At 40.0% G+C, this 22,141-nt stretch overlaps 1 protein-coding gene across 1 annotated transcript; it reads left to right on the plus strand.

Moving 5' to 3' along the window:
- The first annotated feature begins 12,532 nt into the window (after window positions 1–12,532).
- On the plus strand, window positions 12,533–18,728 carry rgs18 (regulator of G protein signaling 18). The gene is made up of 5 exons (XM_030075484.1): window positions 12,533–12,724; window positions 13,243–13,347; window positions 13,547–13,608; window positions 14,264–14,430; window positions 17,700–18,728. The coding sequence occupies exons 1-5, from the start codon at window positions 12,603–12,605 to the stop codon at window positions 17,952–17,954; spliced, it is 711 nt and encodes a 236-aa protein (XP_029931344.1). The 5' UTR covers window positions 12,533–12,602; the 3' UTR covers window positions 17,955–18,728.
- Window positions 18,729–22,141: the final 3,413 nt, after the last annotated feature.

Here is a 22,141-nt window from a genome sequence, read left to right on the forward strand (position 1 = left end):
AGAAATTATGCCACAGAAGTGATGAGAAAAAGAGAGCAATTGGAGAAAAAGGGAAAAAGGGAGCAAGAGAGAGAGAGAGAAAGAGAGAGAGAGAGAGATGCCCATGATGAGTCATGAAACCTCCAAAATAGAAAACCCTGAAAACGATTTTCAGAAAAATAGAGAGGAGAAAGAGAGAAAGAGAAAGAGAGAGAGAGAGAGAGAGAGCAAGCAGGTGGCACTATCAGCACTTCATGGTTTTCCATAAATAGTGAAAATTTGAGGATAAAACGTCTGTAATCACAGCCACTATAGCGTGCAGCCGGTTGGATGTGACTCAGTTTCTCCTACATGTTGAGGAAAACAGGCCAACAACCTCAGAATCACAATCTGAATAGCAATGTTGCTCAGTTCAGTCCTGTATTGATTTACAGCTGACACAACACTGCCAAGGGTTTTTCTTTTTTTTTTTTTTTTTGGCATACTTCAATAAATATTCATGCTTCTGTGTGTGCACAGAGTCTGTACTGGTGTATTTGTGAGGACCTCACATCACTTCATCCTTAACGCTCACCATTACAGGCCCAACTGAAACTTTTGACACACCCTGACCCCAAACCTACTTCTAACTTTAATTTTTAACCTTTTATCCAAAACAAAACGGTACACTGTGCAAAACTGAGGGTTGATTGTGGACCTTTTGGTCTCAAGTTACAAAACATGGAATAAACACTTATATAATTTATCAGTGAGTCAAGCTGATGATTAGAGCAAAGTCGACTCAAATGTTGTACTTATTGCATGTTTGTTTTTTGTCTGTTGAGTCTCGAAGATCCTCACTTCAGTTTTTCATATGTTAGTGTCAGTGCCAGCAACCTGTCCTCACTTTGTGCTGCAAAAAAGTCATCTAGTGTCATATTTGGTCATTAAATCTCATTTGGTAAGACTTTATAACAGCCATCATTAATAAATGGTAAACTGATGGTTAATTAAACTTTAGTTAATAGTTTTGTTACAGTTAACAAACAATGAAATGATAATTAATAATGTTTACTTATTACACAGTAGACTATTTATTAACCGTGTGTTGTTGCATACATTATAATTTTTTATGTAGTGTATTAAGGATTTGTTAATGATTACCTGATTTGTAAACCTTTAAGAAATTATTACAAACATTACATAGATACATGGGCCAGATGTTTTATAACACTTTGCTAACAGCTAATAATTGATTTGTAAACCTTCTATAAACATTGTTTTGATGGCTATACAGTGGCAGATAGGTGATAATACCTTGTTTAGTGGTTAAATAGATAAATACTTTGTAAACCATCTATAAGCACTATGTGGCTTGCTGTTGTAAAGTTGCAACTACTGCTTATAATAATTAGTTAATTATACACAGCCAGAAATAGCGATTGTGGGGACTGTTAGAAGTTGAAAGCTTTAACAGCTTAATGAAGACTAACCAACCTTTTATAAGCCATCCAAATAATGGTTATAGATGCACAACACAGTATTTATTAACAATTTACCAAGTATTATTAACACCTTTGGCAAATTTATAACAGCCATCGAAATAAGGTTGATGTGCCCAGTCTGCAGCAATAATATTATAAAACACTCTAGCAAGTGAAGCACAACTTTAACCCTCCTGTCGTGTTCGCGGTCAAATCTGACCGGCGTACAAGTTTTCTCTCCAAAAAATGCAGTTAATTTCATCTGTTTGTCATGAGGTTCCATGACTTTGTTCACACATGGCATCTGAACACATAAAATAAATTTGGTGAATTTTTATTAATTTTTGAATGTTTTATTTAACTTGTATACACCCATCGTGTTCCCGGTCACAAATGACCGGTCATTAGAAATGAATGGGTAAGACTACAATTAGTGTATAAAATAGAGTTAAACACATTCCCACACTCCTTTCCCACACCCCAACATGCAGGTGTCTTTGAGCAGACACAGATGTGTGTGAACACACACACACACACACACACACACACACACACACACACACACACACACACCTTATACCCCTTTCTGGCTTCCATGGCAACCCCCACAGGAAAGTATCTCTCTGACTTCTTTCCCACACCCCAACATGTAGGTGTCTTTGAGCAGGCACACACACACACACACACACACACACACACACACACACCCTATAACCCTTTCTGGCTTCCATGGCAACCCCCACGGGAAAGTATCTCTCAGACTTCTTTCCCACACCCCAACATGTAGGTGTCTTTGAGCAGGCACACACACACACACACACACACACACACACACACACACACACACACACACACCTTATACCCCTTTCTGGCTTCCATGGCAACCCCCACAGGAAAGTATCTCTCAGACTTCTTTCCCACACCCCAACATGTAGGTGTCTTTGAGCAGGCACACACACACACACACACACACACACACACATGGACACAGACACACACAGACACACACAACTTTGCCCCTTTTTGGCTTCCATGGCAACCCTCACGGGAACCTACCACGGGAACTGCCAACACCTGACACCTGACACCTGCCACCTGTCAGGTGTCAGGAAGAAGACCCAGCTGAACTTGTGGTCACCTTTCGGTCCAAAAGGAACGGTCAGCTTCCATGTGAAAATGTCATGAGGATGACTAACTAAATCATAGTGGTCAATGCTGACGGGAACACAAAAGATGCTATTTTTTTGCCACTATTTAGAAAATTGAAATGTTTTCAAAACAGTGTCCTTGGAAAACATTGAAATGAAGTACTCTGTGATAAATACTACAATATGTTTCATCTGAGTATTTGTTATAGTCAAAATAATATCTATATAATGTTTTTTTCCCTAAAAAACGAATGGTATGATCTCAGGTAAATTAGGCCTACAGCACATACACAGCAAATAGAAGTTCAAAACTTGTCATTTTCACAAGAGCAGAAGTTGATAAAAAGATCTAACACAACATTAGGTGATAATATGTATCATAGTGGATTTATAATCAAATACAATGTTACCGGTCACATGTGACCGGGAACCTCATGAGTGTTAGCCCAAAATGAACAGAATAGGAGGGTTAAGACTGAATATCAGACTAAATCTCTTGGTAAGACTGATATTTTGGCAGAGTGGGATCTTCCTCACCTCCCAGGTTGTGTGAACACACACATCTTTGTCCACGGTGCTCTCCTGAATGGCCCCTCTTTCACTCCAGGTGGGACAGAGGCATTACTGTATGCTCTACAAACCAAGTTAAACTACTTCTGCTTCCTGCTTTGAATACCTTTAAGTATTTTTGTTTAAGAAACCTCGGTGCAACCAGTGAGTCTCTGCAATACATAGAATGCAAAATGTTGTTTTACTCTTTGCTCAGAAGAAGTGTTGTTTATTTCTTTCTCTTTTGGAGACGGTTTGCAGAGCTGACTTTGAGCAGCTGGGTGGTGTGCTGAATGGGGAGATGCCCTTCGTACCGGAGGACCAGAGATCAAGACACCACATCGGCAAGAACCTGCCTCACTGAAATGTCCTTGAGCAAGATGCTGAACCCCTGCCAGCTCCATGATTACTGGTCTGTAGTTTCTTGCATTCTGACCTCGCTGTGGAGAGGGACAAGCAACCAAAAAATCCCCTTATTTTAGGTATGATGTCTACTTTCTCCCGAGGCTACACAGGTGAACTCTACAGAATCAGTGATGCTCAGATTCAGTGAAAAACAAGACTGTTCATCTGAATCATGTGAGCATCATGTGAGTTTAAATTCTGGCAAAAATTACACTAATGAGTATTCATATCTAAAATAATAATAATGATAAAACATGCAAAAGTAAACAAAACTCAAAACATATATAAAAGTCACACTGGCCATTTGCTTAGTTCATGAGTGTAGAGTCTGGCTGTTTTAAAATGTATGTTTTGTAAGAGTGACAGCCAGTTGATCAATATGTTTATAGAACATAAAAAAATAAGTTGAACCACATGAGACTGCAGAAACTAACTGGATCCGCAGAAAGGTTCTTCACAGTGTACCTCCAATTTGTGTCATAGCTAGAGTCTGCTCTCTCATCCTCCAGCTGTCAGAGGTGCATTATATCACTTGCTATGGATCTTGACTGAAGTCAAATGTGAAATATCAAGAATTGCTTCTCCTAAATGTCAGCAGGCCTAGAGCGTTCAGTCAATGCTCTGCCATCTCGAACATTGTTGACATCAGCCAGCTTCCCCGTCCAACCTGCAGGGAACAACCATTTGTTGCTTTATTCCCTAATTGGCGAAGTAAAAGCTTTCAGCTAATCAATTGTAATACTCTATTTTACAGCATAATCATTATCATCCCCATAACTTTAGTGGCTTTAGTGACTGTACGCCTAACTGTGTGCTCTTGCTGCTCTCCCAGAAGTGGAGTATTAATAGGCTTCCTGTAAAAGTTTAGATTAAATTTGAGAATGAGAGATGTTGATGTGAGAAAATGCACTGTCATTACAGTATGTAGATAGACAGAGGATTCATTGCAGCAGCCAATCAACTGAAGGGTCATTCCATTTAGGCTTTTTATCATATATTCATTGGAGAGTTTGATCTGATTATGGAGGCAGGCTTGCAGATGCAGTCCCTCCTCAGGAGTAAATGTTTATTGATCAAGAAAGACTTGGCCATGTAAATCCTGATTTGTATGTGTGTGTCGTCTGGCGCCGGATAGCCGCGGAGAAGAATCCATCACTATTGGCATGTGGACCTGATTACTGGAGAGACTCTGAAAGTCTCATAGACCTATGATAAAGAACTCTGTCCAGGCCTCTTTACAACCACATCACTCAGAGTGTCTGCACAAAGGAACAGTGCATTACAAAAAAACAGCCCACGTTCCTGCCCTCCTCTTGGCACAGTCGCCTTAACTCAGCTCTATCCCAGCTGAGACAGTAATCCTTATGTCCCGGAGCTCATGGGGACACAATTAAACTCCAGCAAAAAGAATATAAAAGAATATTTCCAGAAAGACTAAAGGCTTTAATTGGGCGAGGAACCAAATCTAAATCACATTAGACACAAAAGTGTGAAAGTGTTGACACTGTGTGAGCTGACGTGCCAATGTAACTGCAGATGCATGATGACGATGTTCATCAGGAGGCAGAGTGGCGGGATTTAACTTGCATTTAATTTCCATTTGCAATGGTAGTAAGATTCTGGAGTCGCAGCGCCAGCGTGTTCACCAGAGTAGGTGGGATTGTCCACTTTTATTGTGAAGAACCTCACTGGCAAAACATGAAAATAAGATGTGAAAGCCCCCTCCTTTCAATGTGGGGTATGTTTAATCAGCATGGAGGTGGCATTCTGAAACTGTAGGCAGTAATGCCCAGTCTGACAAAGCACCCGGCTCACTGAGCAAGTATAGATAGTACAACATCATCTCGTATGTGTCAAGATAACCACTATCAGACCCAGAAATACATTACCCTGCTTACTGTCTCCAGACGCTTCCAGCCAAAGAACATATCTTTATAAATTCCACAGCTGCACTTCACTGCTTCAAACCAAAGAATACTGGATTACACACGAGTGGGTCTGACTTCCTTATATCTTAGTTACCCCAGACTGCAGACCTTTGGCTTTTATGCTGATTCCTCAACACAGCATTGGGTGGCGGCATTGAGTCTGTGTTTGCATGACTGTCAAGGGGTTTTATGCATCACTGCCATGTAAACAAAAGACCTGCTGGCAGGCACTCATCGATCAAAGACTTGTCATCAATGGGCAACGTTGTTTTCATTATTTCCAAAAGGGGAAACTTCAGTAAGAAATAGCTGACTACTTATAGTTAGCAGAGTTGTGTATTAGTGTTTAATAATTCTTAGTAGATGATTGATTTATAAGGGCAGTAGAGACTATCTGAAAGTCAGTGGAGCCTTACACTGATGGACATCTTACCAAACATTATCTGGAACTGTCCCATCTAGTAAAGTAAATGCTGAGAATTGTTTACAAAAAACTATTTCACCAAAATCTAAGAGTGCCAGTTGAACACAGGATAGCAGACTGGCTCTGAGTATGTGTTGATGAGTCATTTCCCTTATCACACATATTCATGTTCGCATATAACCACAGCAAACAGTGTTTTTATGTCTGTTTTTTTCTCTCCTGTGCATTCCCCATTCACACTGCTATTTTCACTTGCTTGTGAACACACTTTCAGACCACTTCACAGTTAATGCCCTTGAACTGCAGTGGTGGCTCTGCCTTCCTGTGTGACTGGCTGGAAGGGGAAATGATGTCACTAGTGAGAAGCCATGTTGTCATGTACCTGCTGGCTGCTTCTCAGGCACTCGGATAAAAGCAGTGTGCTCTTTTCCTGGAAGCTCTCACCCTTCTTGTCAAGCTTAATAAGGGAGATCCCACGCCTGAACACAAAACAGGTGAACCAGACAAACCGTAGAAAACATTTTACAGTCACTGTGTGTGTGTGTGTGTGTGTGTGTGTTTTTTTTTTCCCAATATGGAGAAACACTAACACACTGTCATTCACTGTAAAACAACTTTAAACTAATCACTTATTATTACTCTTATTTCCAAATCTTAGCCCTCTGATTTATTTGTCTGGCCTATATAATTAAATCCATGATGTAATTAATGATTTTGCTTCAAATAAGAGTATCATCACTGAGAGACTTCATGAAATTGGACTAAGGTTTGAGCTGGTTTGAGGGCAGTGCTGAGATATTAAACGATCCACACGGTAAATCTGTTATGAAATGAAATTTATCTTTATACCACAACAAAGCCTGCAACCCCCTGGGACTGTGAATTAAAAATATATTTAAAAAAATCTAAGGATAATTACAAATTCGATTTTTGTAAGTTGGGCCAAAGAGAGATATATAACTGTAATGAGCCAAGAAAAACAACATTATGTAAAACTGCATTTACGTATCTTGATATCACATCAGTTATTTTCATGCTGACTTAACAAATTTCCCAACCCAAAAGTATTGAAGCCTTAGTTGTGTTTTTATAATTCACTGATATTGCATGTCATTGTATGTTTGGCCACTGTTACTTTCCCACAGTAAGATAATCTAATTTTCAGCACATATTTTCCAATCCTCCTTGTCCGCTGTTCTTTGCATCTTACAGGATTTCACTGGACACCCACCTTCCGGTCTTTTTTCTTTTCTCAACCCCCTGCCCTCATTGTCTTTGTTTCTCCATTGTTTTTAATCCCTTTTCACTGGATATGGTTGCTGCTCTGTTTCTTTAGCATTTTTATGTCTCTGCTGTGATAAAAACAAAAACAAAACAACACCTAATTCAGTATATAAGCTATGCAATTCAGTTAAGCCCATGTATAGGGCTAAACAGTTTGTCTGATGGGATATTCACTCAACATGTAATTGGCTGTGTCAGTGTGTCACAAGAGCTTTGGTCCATTAACTAAGATGGTCACCACTGGACACAAGCTGGACTAAATTATGTCCACATACCATCAGCAGATGAAGAGAAACAACCACAAGGTAACAATATTGATATTATTCATACTAAATTTCCCTAAAGAGGTTACTGATACAGTTAGGCCCAGAATTTTATCTCCTTAGCAACAAGCATTTTCTATTTTAAATCTATTTTTAAATACACTGTAGTACAATCTCTTGTTAAGAAACCTAAACTTGATCCTCTGGTTCTTAACTATTTTAGGCTAATTTCTAAATTTCCATTTTCATCGACATTTGTAGAAAAGGTGGTTTCAACTCCACTTTCAGCTTTTATGTTTCATAATAGCATCTTTGGGAAGTTTCAGTCAGGTTTTAGAGCTATGTATTGAACAGAAACCGCTCTCAACTTAGCTAATTGTGCTCTCCCGACAGGAGGGAGAGCACAATTTTAATTCTTTTAGACATAAGTGCAACTTTTGACACAGTGGACCATGCCATTTTAACTGACTGTCTTGAAACCTGGCTTGTCATCAAGGGCACTGTTGGTTTTTGTACTTTTTATAAAGAACCTACCCTGTCACCAGGGTAGCTGTAGAAGACTCTTCTAAGTCTTCTACAGCTCACATTACCTGTGGTGTCCCACAAGGTTCAATTTTAGGCCCAATTTTATTTTTAATCTAAATTATATGCTTCTATTTGGCCAAAGCATAAAATGTCACAATGACTGTTTTCATTGCTATGCAGATGACATAGATATGACTTCCCCTGACACCTAGTGACCCAAAAAGCCTAGCTGCTGTCGTAGACTGTGTCCATGATGTCAAAATTAGCTCAATAATTACAAATCATATCACAATCAGAAATCATATTGTTCAGTTCCAGAAACCCTATCAGTGTAATTGAGCATGGCCTTAGTCCCTTGTCTGCTTACATGAATCTTGTTTCCAGGATTTTGGGAGTACTATTTGATTCAGGTTTAGGTTTTGTTCCACAGATTTAAAAAGTTGTCCAGTTATTATTGTCTCAGATAAGAACTTCAGACTTAAACCAGTGCTCTCACACTCTGACCAGGAAAAAGTAATACACACTCTAATTTTCTCTAGATTTGATTAATGTAACTCCCTCTTTTCTGGCAAAAACCAAAAGTCACTCCTGTGGCTCAAACTACTTCAGGACGCAGCAGCTTGGCGTCAACATCAAACTAATGCTGGCTTCTCTTCATTGGCTCCCCGTTCAATTAAGAACGGATTTTAACCTTTTACTGATCACTTTTACAGCACGTCTTGGGTCTGGCCCCAAGCTACATAATAGAAATGTTGACCCCGCAAGAGCCAGTTTGCAGCCTCAGATCCTCACGTGTGGCGCTTCCGGCTACTCCAAAGTCAAGGTTTATCTAAAGGCGACCCTGCTTTTGCCATCAGGACCCCTCGGCTTTAGAACGGCCTGCCTGAGGAAATAAGACTTGCAGAATAAGTAACTTCTTTTAAATCACTTACAACCCATTTTTACAGACTTGCTTTTATGTGATAGTCTTTTTATCGCTTTAATTTGTTTTTCCCTCATTATCACAAACTTTCTGTTTTCACCTGTTTTTACCTCACCAACACCTGTGTGTTTGTGTCTTTTTTTTCCTGTTTAAACTTGACCTTGACTTTTCCTTAATTTTGTATTGCTTTTGTTTGGCCTTACTCTATGGCTTTCTGTTGTTATTGTGCTTTCAAAGCACTTTGTAAAACCTGTTTTTAAAGGTTCTATATAAATAAAGTTTATCTCAGTAATTGTGGAGAGCATGATTACATGCATCTTAAAAGTATGAGCCTCATGCTTGTGAAGGTCGTAGCTGTGATATTGTGTTTTCATGGAATCCTCAGTAACCTTTTTTTTTTATTTTTTTTACTGTACCTAGAGTTTTCAGTAGCTTTCCTGCTGCGTCCATTTAGCAGGATATTATCTGGTACTTATGATACCATGCAAACAGCACTGCTACTGTTTGTCAAACCCAACCATAAACAGAATATGTTTACATGCTAGAATAAGGTTTATACTGTCATATTGTGTCTATAATATTCAAGACTTTGTGTTTGGAAAATGGGCTGATCCCTGTTGTTGTAAATAAGATATGACATTCATGTTTTTCCCTCATTATCACAAAGAAGTTAAACTGAAATAGGTGCCATTATTACCATCCTTTCATGCCATATAGTTATCCTCTGACAGGATGTTACTGAAGGTAGATTTTGATTGGTCCTTACTGAGACACTGAAGTTTTTGATTGCATGAGAAATACTCTTAATGTAGTTGGATGAGATGAGATAAGATAAGATAAGATAAGATATTCCTTTATTAGTTCCACAGTGGGGAAATTTCAAATGACGCACTCTGTTTAAAAACTCAACCCCAACAAAGTTATTTTCTTTTTAAGGAACGCTACAAAAGCATAAAGTAAAAATGTAGATAAGTGATTTTTTTGATTAAAAAAAAAAAAGTCAGACAGAACCTTATGATTTCAAGCCTCACAACATATCATTAGATAGAATGCCTAACACACCAGATGATGAAAGGAAACGAAGGGAGTTTCTTCAGCGGGGTGTCCGGCTGTGATACACCCTCTTTGGGAAGATCAAGGCCTCAGGGGCTGCTGATTTTGACAAGAGGCTGCTATTGATGCCCAGCCTCTACACTGTGTATCCAAACGTCTTTCTCTTCATCACTCTTGCAGAGTCTCATTTTCAGATGAGAGATAAAGATGAAAGCGATCCTTCTCTGGCATATTGTTCATTTGACATTTGAACACAGGTGCAAAGGGAATATCACAAATTAGTGTGAATTTTCAAATATTCCTTAAAGCTGACTGTACTTTGTCGCCACTAAAATAACAACATGTACAATGCACGGTGTCTGAAAGCAGGCATCGCTTGACCTATGTGAGCAGATGTTTTCAGACAGGAAGTGTCAACCCACCCTCCCCCTTCGCCCTCATCAGCACTTTGTAGTTTCAATTCCATCACTTCTCTTTTTCAGCGAGCAACATTCAAGCCACACTAACAAAGACATATTTGCATATATTCAGAATTGATAGGCACAGTTCAGGTAGCGACGCAGTGACGTGGGAACAAGAAGAAGTGCGAGGTATGCTGGGTGCATTTAGGCTATGCAAAGCTGAGAAAGAAGGAAGTGACATGAGCAGTGCAAGCTGTTTATAATTACCAGACATCATGTGATTTCATATAACTGTGAGTGCTCTGTGTTTGGTGCTAAGCGTCTCGTTGCTCAGCCTGGTGACATTTCAACCAAACGAGTTGTCCCTGGGCCAAATTGAGTTTAGACAAACCTCTCCTTGGGCCATAAACACAGAAGCACAGCACTTTCTCTTCTTCCTCAGCACTTTGCTAAGAACACATGAAATCATTGCTTTGGAGATCAAATGCATGACCTGGTGGTGATGAAATAATTGAACTGTAATTGTTCTTTGAATATTATTTCAAAATACTAAAGTAAACCTAATCTTTTGTGACTAGCAGGCAGCAGCGCTGTCTTGGCCTTGCGGTGTGTATATTGACCTTGTTAATTGTCTAGCTTGTAAGACTCAGTACATATTGAAAAGCTAAAGGACCACTATTTAATTTAGTTTCATCTGTCTTCTGTTTACCATAAATGAGAAGCTATTGGCTGGGCAGTTGGACTACAGCTGTATGCATAAGCATTCACAGTACTTATGATTTTCACCCTTTTTTATCAGTGTGTATTGATATTAATGCAGGGATAGAGACAGATATTGATTTGGCCCAGGGCTTAACAGGTGCTCTGTGACCACTAGCATCTTGTTGTTGCCGGGTGAAAACCTCTTTTTGTCAAAATGTCTGTTTTTAAGGAACTTAGAGAAACTGTTTGTTTTGGCTTGATGACCATGCATTTTTTTTTCCTTACAGAGGAGCATGTTAAACCATAAAAATAACCAGTTCTGTACTTACGAGCATGTTAAACTATAAAAATAACCAATTCTCTTGTTATGGTAGAATTATTACTGTTCCTTCCAGTGCTTTCACGATCATTTGTTGTTGTCAAGGACAAGAAAACTGTTGTCGATGTGTTCTGTTTTGTATTTTTAAAGATGCAGTTTTGATATGCTCTCTCTCTCTCTCTCTCTCTCTCTCTCTCTCTCTCTCTCTCTCTCTCTCTCTCTCTCTCTTTCTCGCTCTCTCGCTCTCTCTCTCTCTCTCTCTCTCTCTGTGACTCTTTCAAACAGAGACATCACATTTGTCTCCATCTGCCCCAGAATGCACCTATTCCCTGTTGCTCTCCACTATGTCACAGCGAGTTTGTCTTTCTCCATTAAGGCTCTGATGTTGTGGAAAGAGCCGGGCCGAGACTCTGCGCAGACACATTTTATTATTCATTACATTTCATTCTTTCTATCTCTGCAGCATCTGGCGGAGCTGGTGGTGCAATTGGAATCACAGAATAACCCCACACTGCCTCATAATGCCCAGGACCCCACACTTGAAGAAGACATCTGAATTAGTTGCGTAATCCCAAAATTGAGCAAAAACGTTTTATGTCAAGTTAAAGATATGGGTAACTTTTTTTTGAAGAGGCTGTTTATGATTGTTAATCTTATGTAAAATTATGACCTAATTATCAAATCCACTGCCTCAACAAGGCTGATGTGATTCATATGACGATTTCACCCACATAATCGCATTATAGCCAGGAGAGCATATAGAAGCCTACAGACACCACCACAATCTGTAGAAAAACCTGAAAAAGATAATAGCTTTGTGATGTTGTCAGTGCTGTGCTTTTGCATTTCCTGGGTTATGAGGTCAAATGTTGTTCCATTACAATGTGTCAGTATCATGTTGAAAATGTGTTTGAACCATAAAATTATATATTATCCTGCAATGGCTGGCAAAAAGCAAATCTCTCAGCTGTGAATGAATGAAGCCATTTGTGTCTTCTGCGATATTCAAAATAAACAGTAGACAGGATGACAGAAATCAAGGGGGGTTTCTCTGTCACTGGTGGTGCAGTACACAGCAAGTGGTTTCCCTTTAACAGGAAGTGCAGCAGAAGGTATGGGAAATGAAATGTGAACGGGGTTTATAAAAGATGAGGTGGTTCAACGCATGATGGGTTAAAACTTTTTTGAGAGCTGCTTGTGGCTTGGTGTTACGTATGCCAGACACTGAAAGAACAGCATGGAGACGCTTCTTTTTCTATTTCCTCAATTCAACTTTTTGGCCCCAAAGGAGGAAGCATATTTCAAAATGCTTGGTCCAGAAGACTTGCAGACACCGAGAATGAAAGACGATACTACCAGGTTGGTGTGTTAGCTTCAATCATTTAAAAATCAGTTATTGATTTAAAAACGATCAATTTAGTTTTGTGTTGTCGCTGTACTTTCAGCTATTGTCAGAAAGAGTGTGAGAGGTTTGTAAAAAAAAAAAAAAAGTATTACTAAAGTGCAGCCCAATCTCAGATCTGTACCATTTCTGTATATTGTTGCATCTTGTCGGAGTCTAATTTAAAGCCAGAAGAGCTGACTCTATATCAGGTGGCTAGACCTCTCAAGGTTGCTATCATCAGAATCCTCAGCGGTGAGCGTCTATTGACCTTTGAGAAAAGATGAGTGCATAGTTGGCATTTTATCTTGCAAGTTTTCTGAAGGAGAAGCCAAAAGAGTTGCTATTCTGTAGAGTACCATGTGAACCACTTTATAAAAGTCTGTGTGAGTAGGAATTCTGTCACAAATTGTTGATTCAGAAAATATTCCTTGGACTTAGTTGCTGTAGTGCATACAGTATGTGAGATTTGATGCATATACTGTTTTGTTTGCAGACTTAAAGACAAGGACAGGAAGAGCCGATTAAGCCTCTTTCTTACCAAGTCAGGATCTCATGAAAACGTCAGTCCAGATAAAAGGGCAAACACATCACCCAACAAGTGAGCCAACAACCGCTTTTTCATGTACAGACAGTTTTGTTTTGCCAAATGTCGCTTTATTACCCTCAGCTTCCAGTAAGTTCCATGAATCATGTCATACTATAGAAAACATGGCATCTAGACTTCTCATTAGACAAGAATCCAAAACATTTCTGCTGCATCATTAGGAAAGAGCTGACAAAATCTCTGATTTTTGCAGTATCTCACTGGAGGCAGCTTTGAAATGGAGTGAGTCCTTTGAAGAATTGCTGAAGCATTCAGGTCAGATTAAAGTCCAAAATCTCTCAAATCGTTGAGGCAAATTGCTGTCCAAAACAGTTTCTTCTTCTGTCAAACAATTTGCTCCATTTAAATCAGAAAGTATTGTTTTGTGGAGTGCAAGGGGGTATATAGTTAATGGAAAGGACAATAAGGTTTCACTGTGTTTTTAGGTTGGCTAGCAGAAATACAGAAGCTGTGCAACTTCCTCATAACCTCATAAGTCACATTTCATTGCCACACTGAATCATTTTAAGTATATATGTTGCACTCTTTGTATGATGAAGTGAAAACATTGTGAAACCACTGTGAGCAAGAGTTTAGAATGTTAATCTTAAATGAATAACAATATACAAAGTTGGGGAGTGGATACTTTTTTATTCTAAAATGCTTGATAGATTTAATGGTTTAAAGAGTTCTAACAACAAAATACAGTATCAGTGTATGAATTAGTGTATGAATCTATTTAAGGTGTTTATGGACATTTGCAAGCCCATTTTTAGTTACAAAGGGGTAATAGCTGCCTGCGCCATACCATGCACATCCCATTTTCTTTGCCAGTGTCACTCTAGCAACTAGCCTTTCAGTTCTGATCAAGACAGCCAGTGAACAGAGTGCTTGACAGTAACAATGTGTCTCTCGCCTTCCTCTTATCCAGATGGGGTGGAAACCTTCTCTCAGTTCCTCAGGACAGAGTTCAGTGAAGAGAACATTGAGTTCTGGTTGGCCTGCGAAGAATACAAGACCATTGACTCAGAAACCAAGCTGCTGTCCAAAGCCAAATACATTTATGCTGTTTTTATTGAATCGGACGCCCCAAAAGAGGTAGGGATGAGGCATGTCTCCTGAACATAAGCAAGGACACTGACATGCTATGCTGCAAAACCAGGCCACAACAACCCTAGTAGTCTGGCATTTGCTTACAGGTTTTTTTTTAATCACTGAAGGTCTAAGTAAGGTGTCACTATAATATTACAGTGAGGAATAGCAGAGGAATAATAGAGTAAATGCTGATGAGTTTTCAGTTATACTGATGCACTGCACAGTCAATAGTCTGCAGCAGCTCTGTCTTTGTTAGCAGTAATTAGGTACACAGCCTTGCTAAGGTCATGCATGGGGTGCAGGTGCTGCTGCAAAACAGGTCGGGTTTATTTCTGTTCGAGCCAGTAGTGGCTTCAGAGGTTTCCTTAGCCCCCGAGATGATGACGCGACCACCAACCGATATGCTCTCAGGGCCTGAAACAGATGTGACCGTTGAGATGTGTCTCGTCTTGGGTTTCAGCATGCCGCTGCAGATCTGGAGAGATCTTCACCCACACACTTTCAGTCTAGGATGCATAGATGTGTAAATATGCAAAAGGTAGTCTTTGGAGCATGTAACCCTAGAAGCCAGTTGAAGTGATTTCCAAGTAGTTCAAAATGAAAATAACTGAACCTTTACAGAAAAAGATTGCACAGCACATGTTAGTTAGTTAGTTAGTTAGATCTTTAGACTTTATTGTCCCCAGGGGGTAATTCTTTTTCACAGCAATGTGCAACCAAAAACACACAGGAAAAATATATGTAACACAACAGCAACACATTTGACATAATCAGCAGACAATATCAATAAGTAGCTGCAAACAACAAGAAGGCTGGTCTCACAGAAATATATGAAATGAACATGACATTCTTAGCAATGCATTATGCATCAATACGACATAACCAATGCCCGTGCAAGGTCAGTTAGGATCTTTAGTTATCTGAATCTGTGGTTGTGACACAAACAGTAATTGAGTGAGTGAATAATGTCCTGTACTATTGTGTAAGCAACACGGACGATGGCCTTACTGTTCTGAGCTCTGAGATACCGGGTGTAGGGAGACCAATTATCCTAGCAACAGTGTTGATCATGTGTGTGAGTTTGTGGCAGAGAACATATTAAAGAAACAGGTGGAGCAGTAGAGTAGGATGGGTTGAATAATGCTTTACTGTAACAGTAAGAGGAGATGGGGGGCAACATAGAGTCCTTTAAGCTTGAAGCTGAGTTTATTGTCGAGTGTCTGTCCGAGACATTTGAAGCAGACAACCATTTCAGCAGTTTCGTTACTGATGGAGATGGGGTGCAGAGGTGAGGAGGAAGCAATTGTTATTGCTTTTGTTTTACTGACACTGAGGTGAAGATGATTGTCCTCACACCACTGAGTACGACAATCTTTTTATAGTCCAGAACAGAATGGTTATCTGTGAGTAGAGGAAACATGGCGGTGTCATCTGAGTATTTAAGGTATAAGTGGTGATGGGTGAAGGACTAATGCAGTCAATAGTGTAGAAAAATGACACAACCCTGCGGTGCTCTAGTGCTGGTGTTGACTGCAGGTGACATGGCTGTGCCTCCTGCACAACTCGCAGAGTCTGTCACTGAAGAAATTGTACAGGATATCAATCAGACGGGAGGGAGTGTTGTAACCTCTGGATCATCAGATGCTTTTGGATGGTACTGAATGGATGGTACAGTTTAGTAAGATTCGCAGAAGAGTGAATGAGGAACTGGTAAGATTTCCAGGGTGCAGGTCTTAAGGACTCGTGCTGGGATGTTGTCTGGCCCCGGGGTTTGCCTGGCAACCAGCTCAGCTGGCACCATACATCCACCTCTATTACGAGGGGCGGTGTTATTTTAAAGTCTGTTCCGCCATTGATTTGTGTTTCCCCTTCCCTTAACCAACAGAGGAACATTATTTGAAGGGGGAACAGACTTGACATCACTAGTTAGAATTACTGATAAGGGTGGGTGCAGGTTAAGGTAAGGGGAAACACTTATCAACACTGCGATATGGTTGGCTTCAGGTTAAAGTAAGGAGAAACACATCTCAACAGGGAAACAGACGTCACTAGCACTACACAGCACTACACTGGCTTGTCATGGTCTGGTGAAGGAAAGGCTCTCAACCCTTCTTCACACTCAGCTGAGAAATCCTGAGTGTAGAATGGGAACAGGATGTATTCAGTTCTTTGGCAAAAGATTGTGGGTCAGTTGCTGTAGACAGGGTTGGCTCAGGGTCTCACCCAGTTAGGCTCTTCACCTTCTGAAATGCCTGTTTGGCATTCATATTGTCAAATTCTTATTCAATTTTGTCCCAAAATTTCCTACATGAGTCTAAGAGCAGAACGTTCTGTACTACATGTGATGGCGGTGGCATATTTTTGCACAGGAATATTCTGAGAGTGGTGGTGATTACTTTTTGTTGTTGTGAGCTATGTAAGTAGGTTCACTGCTGTAGCACACAAGTCTTTTAAAGGAAAAAAAAACAGTAAAATAATCCTGTTACTTATGATGCTATCAAAAGCACTTTTCGGAGGCTGGCTGTCTTGAGTCACTGATTGTTTAAGCTTTTACACACAATTTAGCTGTCATGTAGTGCTAAGAGTAATGTACCCAAATCAACCTACAACAGGGATTGCAAAGTCGCTGTCCTGTTAATCTCTGAAGCTGCTCCAGAAGGGGTCTCTTGATGCCAAGACAGATTACAGTCTTAGTTCACATGATTCTCTGTTTGGGAAAGACTTGTGGCCAAGCTACACTGGAGCTATCGGCTGTCAGCTATCGAGTGTCAGCTGACCCTGATGCACTGGCTACGTTATGTCGTGCTGATGTGTGTTGTGACAAATGGCAGACACAGTATCCATTATTTGCTAAATCCAATTCCTGATGGCAAGTAGAACTGTGAAGAATGAGCAAAGTGATGTGTATAGATTTTATTTAGTTTCCCTCCAGTGAAGTACTCTTATGGAGGTAAATGACTCACAGGAACATTTGATATTTGGTATGGGTATGTGGTGTCTGTATCCATCCTCTGTGCTTGTGCTTCCTTTGCCTTGGAATCATAATTTGTCCATTTGGTTCCACATTAAATGCATCTTGAAGACCACATAGAGCACATTTTGAGAAAAAAAAAAACTCCTGCATTCAAATATAGGCCAAAGATCCAGCATCATGTAATGGAATACCAAATGTGATTACTTTTATGTGTGAATTTTAGATATCTTGCAATGTGACAATGATTGCTCTCTCTCATTATGATCCTAAATTTACCATGATCTTACCTCTCACTCAGGTCAACATTGACTACTCCACCAAGATGGACATCCAGAAAAATATATCACATCCCACAAAGAGCTGTTTTGAAGCAGCCCAGGTTAAAGTCTACAGCCTGATGAAAAAGGACTGCTACCCCAGGTTCCTGGCCTCTGACATTTACCTGCGCATCACCAAGAAAAAAGCCCCAGGAGCCACCATGTTTCGCAGGCGGTCGCGCTCCTGTGTGTTCAATGAGAGGGGCGAGCCCACATCTGAGCCTTCGGCCTGGTAGTAGTAGCATTGCAACTGTAGCTCACTCTATAAAATAGACTTTTCTACAGCAGTAGTGGAAAAATCTGCTTTGTGTTTTTTAAAACTATTTTAACAAAAGTAGCATGTTAACTGTATCCGCTCTCTAAGTCAGAGACACTGCGCTCACCTTTTTGATGCAATATTGTCTCAGACTTTGCAGAACCTGTGTAAAAATGGGCTCATACAAAACAAATTGCCAGCTCAAGTGACTCTAGGCAACATGAAGTGACAAACCAATCATACAAGCAACCATACAGAGTCTATTTGCTTGAACTCAGAGCTGTTAGATTTCAACTGATCTGCTTCCTAGTCCACCAGTAGCACCATAAAGATATTAATCATGTTGATACGTCTCTCTGAAGCTAATTTGACCCACATCCCATTAAAATGGATTCATGATTTCATCCCCCCAAAGTCCAGCCCCCTCCAGACTCACTTGCAGTAAAAGCCTGTAGCTATGGTGACTCCAAAGTGCTGAAATGTTTTAATGAGGGATGCACTGAGGAGATTTCACATTACTGAGAGCAATTAAAATATTCCATTTCCAAAGACAGAAAATCCATATATCCTGTCAAAATACTAATATCAACTATTATTAATTACCATAACTGTTTTTACTGTTTAGCATTTTGCTACCACTGTAATCTAATAATTTATGTATTATAATGATTGTGTGTGGCCTTGCCGTTGTAAAATGTACATAATCTGTGGAGTAATTATTCAAATAAACACTTTCATACAAAGGCCTTTTTAACGACCTCCTTAGTGTCATTAATTAGTTTGTGTGACCATACCTAAATGTGATGGATGGGGTCATAATGTGTGCATATTACACCAGTGGGTGAAAATGTGATAATTTGGCACTCCCTATTCCAAATCACTGAAAAATTAATAGACCTTATCAAGTGACTACCACCACTCTAGGACAGAATTATTCATGTTACTGTATATGTATGCACACCCCATATTTCTTGCAAAGACAAATATGTAATAATTTCAATTTGTCAGTGATCCCATTGAGCTTGCTCCAATCCTCTTTAATATGTATGCTAAGGGAAGAATATGTTCCAGTACCTTATATACATGTGTCTAAACATAAAGCAGTGTGAGGATGTACACACATCCAAGCACATACTCACACACACATACAGGGCTGATTTTAGCTCATTAACACACACGTCAGGCCGTCCAGTAGCCTTTGGAGTCATGAAGCCCCTCTCAGCCCAAGTTGCTATCATTCTACAAAAACCTGCTTAGAATATCTCATGGTTCACATTAATTATGCATCAATCTAGGAGGCATGGGAAGCATACCACAATACCTGCTGCCTCCACACACACACAAATCAACTGAGGAGGGGGGAAAAAAACTTAATGATGTAGTAACAACAGTAGGAGCTCAGCTGGCCAGCCAAATTCATCCCTGCTAAAGATTAGTTTCCCGTGAAGAATGAGCTCCCAGAATTCTTGCTTGTTTCTTTCCATTGGTATTTAAATGTGTGACTCAGTCTGCGGTGAAAGCCTCAGAAATCAGCCAGATGTTAAACATGTCGCTGTTAATAAAAAGTTCCTTGCGAATTCAAAGCTTTGTAGAACCTTTGAAGAGAAACAAAAGAGTACTTTAACCGAGTTTGCCTGGGGATGTGAGGATTATATTAAAAGCTGAAATCTAGTATCCACAATGAGTTTGAGCAAGCAGGACTCCTAATACAGTGCTTGATAGTGGACATTTACACATTTTTTTAAATAAATTAATTTTTCTTAGATTATTCCTCAATCTGCTCAAAAGGATTTTGATAGCTTTTTGGATAATGTCCAACTACTTGGTGAGAATCTGGTGAGAGATGATTTAGAACTGTGCTATAGAAAGGGTGAAAAATGATTACTAAAATCAATTTGAAGTACTTTGAACACCAAAATGCATTTGGTACCTGGTTGTATAACAGTTTCACTGACATCCTTTGGCGTGTTCCCAAACTTTCTCAAGGACCCCCAAATCAAAACGCTCCAGACAAAAGGTCCCCATAAAATGTTTTGTCCCCCCCCCCCCCTCCCCTCTCTACGTGAACCGAATTTGGTTATACATTTGCTGACTTGGAGGCTCAGAAATTGAGTTGTGAAATTCTTCACTTTACATATCCATTGGCACTTGATGTGGAAGGCCTGCCTCAATATTGACAAAACTAAATAGTTTTCCCCTTTCACCCCAGACACACTACCTTCCTCGATGTGCGCCGAGCACGACTGGAGGGATGCCTTTATGTGGACAAATGTGACAGAGACAAACAAATCGTTTCACAGGTGCATGACAGCCACCCTCCCTCTGCTGTGAAAGAGGCCACAGCTGAGGATGCTTTTCCAGGCATTGATGAACAGGCACCAAAGAGAAGGAGGCAGATTTTCACAGGGGGCAAATGACTCAGAGAACGATTTCTGCAGGCCTAAAGCTAAATACCCTCCAGACATTAACATTAGGCCCGTGAGACAGCCTCTGAGTCAGCTGCGTTAGGCCTGCAGAAACATGATCGGGAAATTAATTATTTTAACCTCAAGATTAAATATTTCACTTGATGAAATTCCACATATAAATACTCAGGCCAGTGAGACAGCCCAATATCAGTGTTTAAATGGAAGATGTAAAAATCTGCTCTATTAAGAGAAATAATATTTAAAAAAAAACTGATGCCAGGCTTTCGGCTGGATTCTGATTCCTCACTGTGGTCTTCACTGAAATTGAGTTTTCGTATCCTGCCCTTGAGTTTTCATTTTGTTGTGATATTTTGGTGTGATATTCCTAACAGCCCCAGGATATTAGGTGAAAATTGCTGTGAAACAGGTGAAAATAGGTAAAGGAAAGAGAAAGGGTCAATTTACTCCATGATTTCCACTACACACTGGTTTCATAACATCTGTCCTGAGAGTGCTAGAGAGAGATGAAAGAGGAGAACTTTGTGTTTATGATTATGGAAAATGAAAACTTGATTAATTCATTTCAAACTGATTCGCAGCTGAGATATTAAGGTTTATCCCTCAAACATCCTCGCCCTATTCCAACCTCCAGCCTCCAGTCGGGGGTCTAGAGAGATAGTGCGCGGTGGAAAGGATAACAATCTCACTCTTCATCAAACAGCTCAAACAGATAGAGCCAACAGTGAAGAGAAACGCACAAAATTTAACTTTGGTTTTGTCAGCACTTGCAGAGATTGGTGGGCTGTAAAGAGCTTTAGAGACTGGGGCCTTGGAGAGAGAGTGCCACCCTGTGTATCATCAGGGAAATGCACCCTGCAAAACCATGATCACTGTATGGACACTGCAACAGAGATGCAATACTACTAAATATAATATCATATGTGAAATAAACAGAGGCTGTTTATGTGGGTGTGAATGCATAGCATCTGACGCTTGAACATGAAAGGCTAAATCATATTAAGATTATTCAGGAGGCTACCGCACGCTGCTGAAAGTCTTTTAAGACGCATGATGCAAGAAACAGATATTCAAGTAAAAGGAGTGATGTGTCCCCATGCTGATTTCCTTATCTCACTTTATTGAACTGATTTTTCGGTCACGAGAGACACACCTCCCCACATGCCTGTAATAAAAAATGATGCTAAATAGGGAGGTAGAGACACATAATTGCAATTTGCAATCAACATAGGGTGATCATAACACACAGAGGCCATGCCACATTTTAACAAGGCTGCTTTGACTTATTATCACCATAAATATGTTGATTGCAAATTGAAATTATGTGTCTCCACCTCCCTTGTTAATAAACTATATATATTACAGGTGTGCGGGGTGTGTCTCACACTCTGAATGTTGTTTTTGTGTGTGCAAAGGAGACAAATCTGCATTAATCCTTTTAAATCACAACAAAAGAAATCATCTGGAATATATTCTGCATCGCAGTCGTGAAACAACGCTCGTCAGTGCAGTGCACATGTCCACACAGCTACTGCCTTCTTTGAAAAACAAATTCCTTGCTTTGGTGTGTCTACACACATGCAAATAGGGATGGCCGGGGTGTTTTCCATCACCAGCTGAGATTTACATTCTTGGTTTGTTTGGGTATATTTCATCCCCCTGCCGATCAGGAAGGTCAGGAGAGGTTAACTGAACACAATGAACACGTGCTAATTAAACTACACATGAGGCAAACGGGATC

The sequence above is a fragment of the Myripristis murdjan genome, chromosome 17 (assembly GCF_902150065.1).
Source record: "Myripristis murdjan chromosome 17, fMyrMur1.1, whole genome shotgun sequence".
NCBI classification, from domain to species: Eukaryota; Metazoa; Chordata; class Actinopteri; order Holocentriformes; family Holocentridae; genus Myripristis; species Myripristis murdjan.

Excerpts from the sequence above, each read along its gene's own strand:
- rgs18 (XM_030075484.1), top strand. The coding sequence starts at position 12,603 with ATGGAGACGCTTCTTTTTCTATTTCCTCAATTCAACTTTTTGGCCCCA. Across the intron at positions 13,609-14,263 it reads AGAATTGCTGAAGCATTCAG|ATGGGGTGGAAACCTTCTCT; the intron begins GTCAGATTAAAG and ends CCTCTTATCCAG. Across the intron at positions 14,431-17,699 it reads AATCGGACGCCCCAAAAGAG|GTCAACATTGACTACTCCAC; the intron begins GTAGGGATGAGG and ends CCTCTCACTCAG.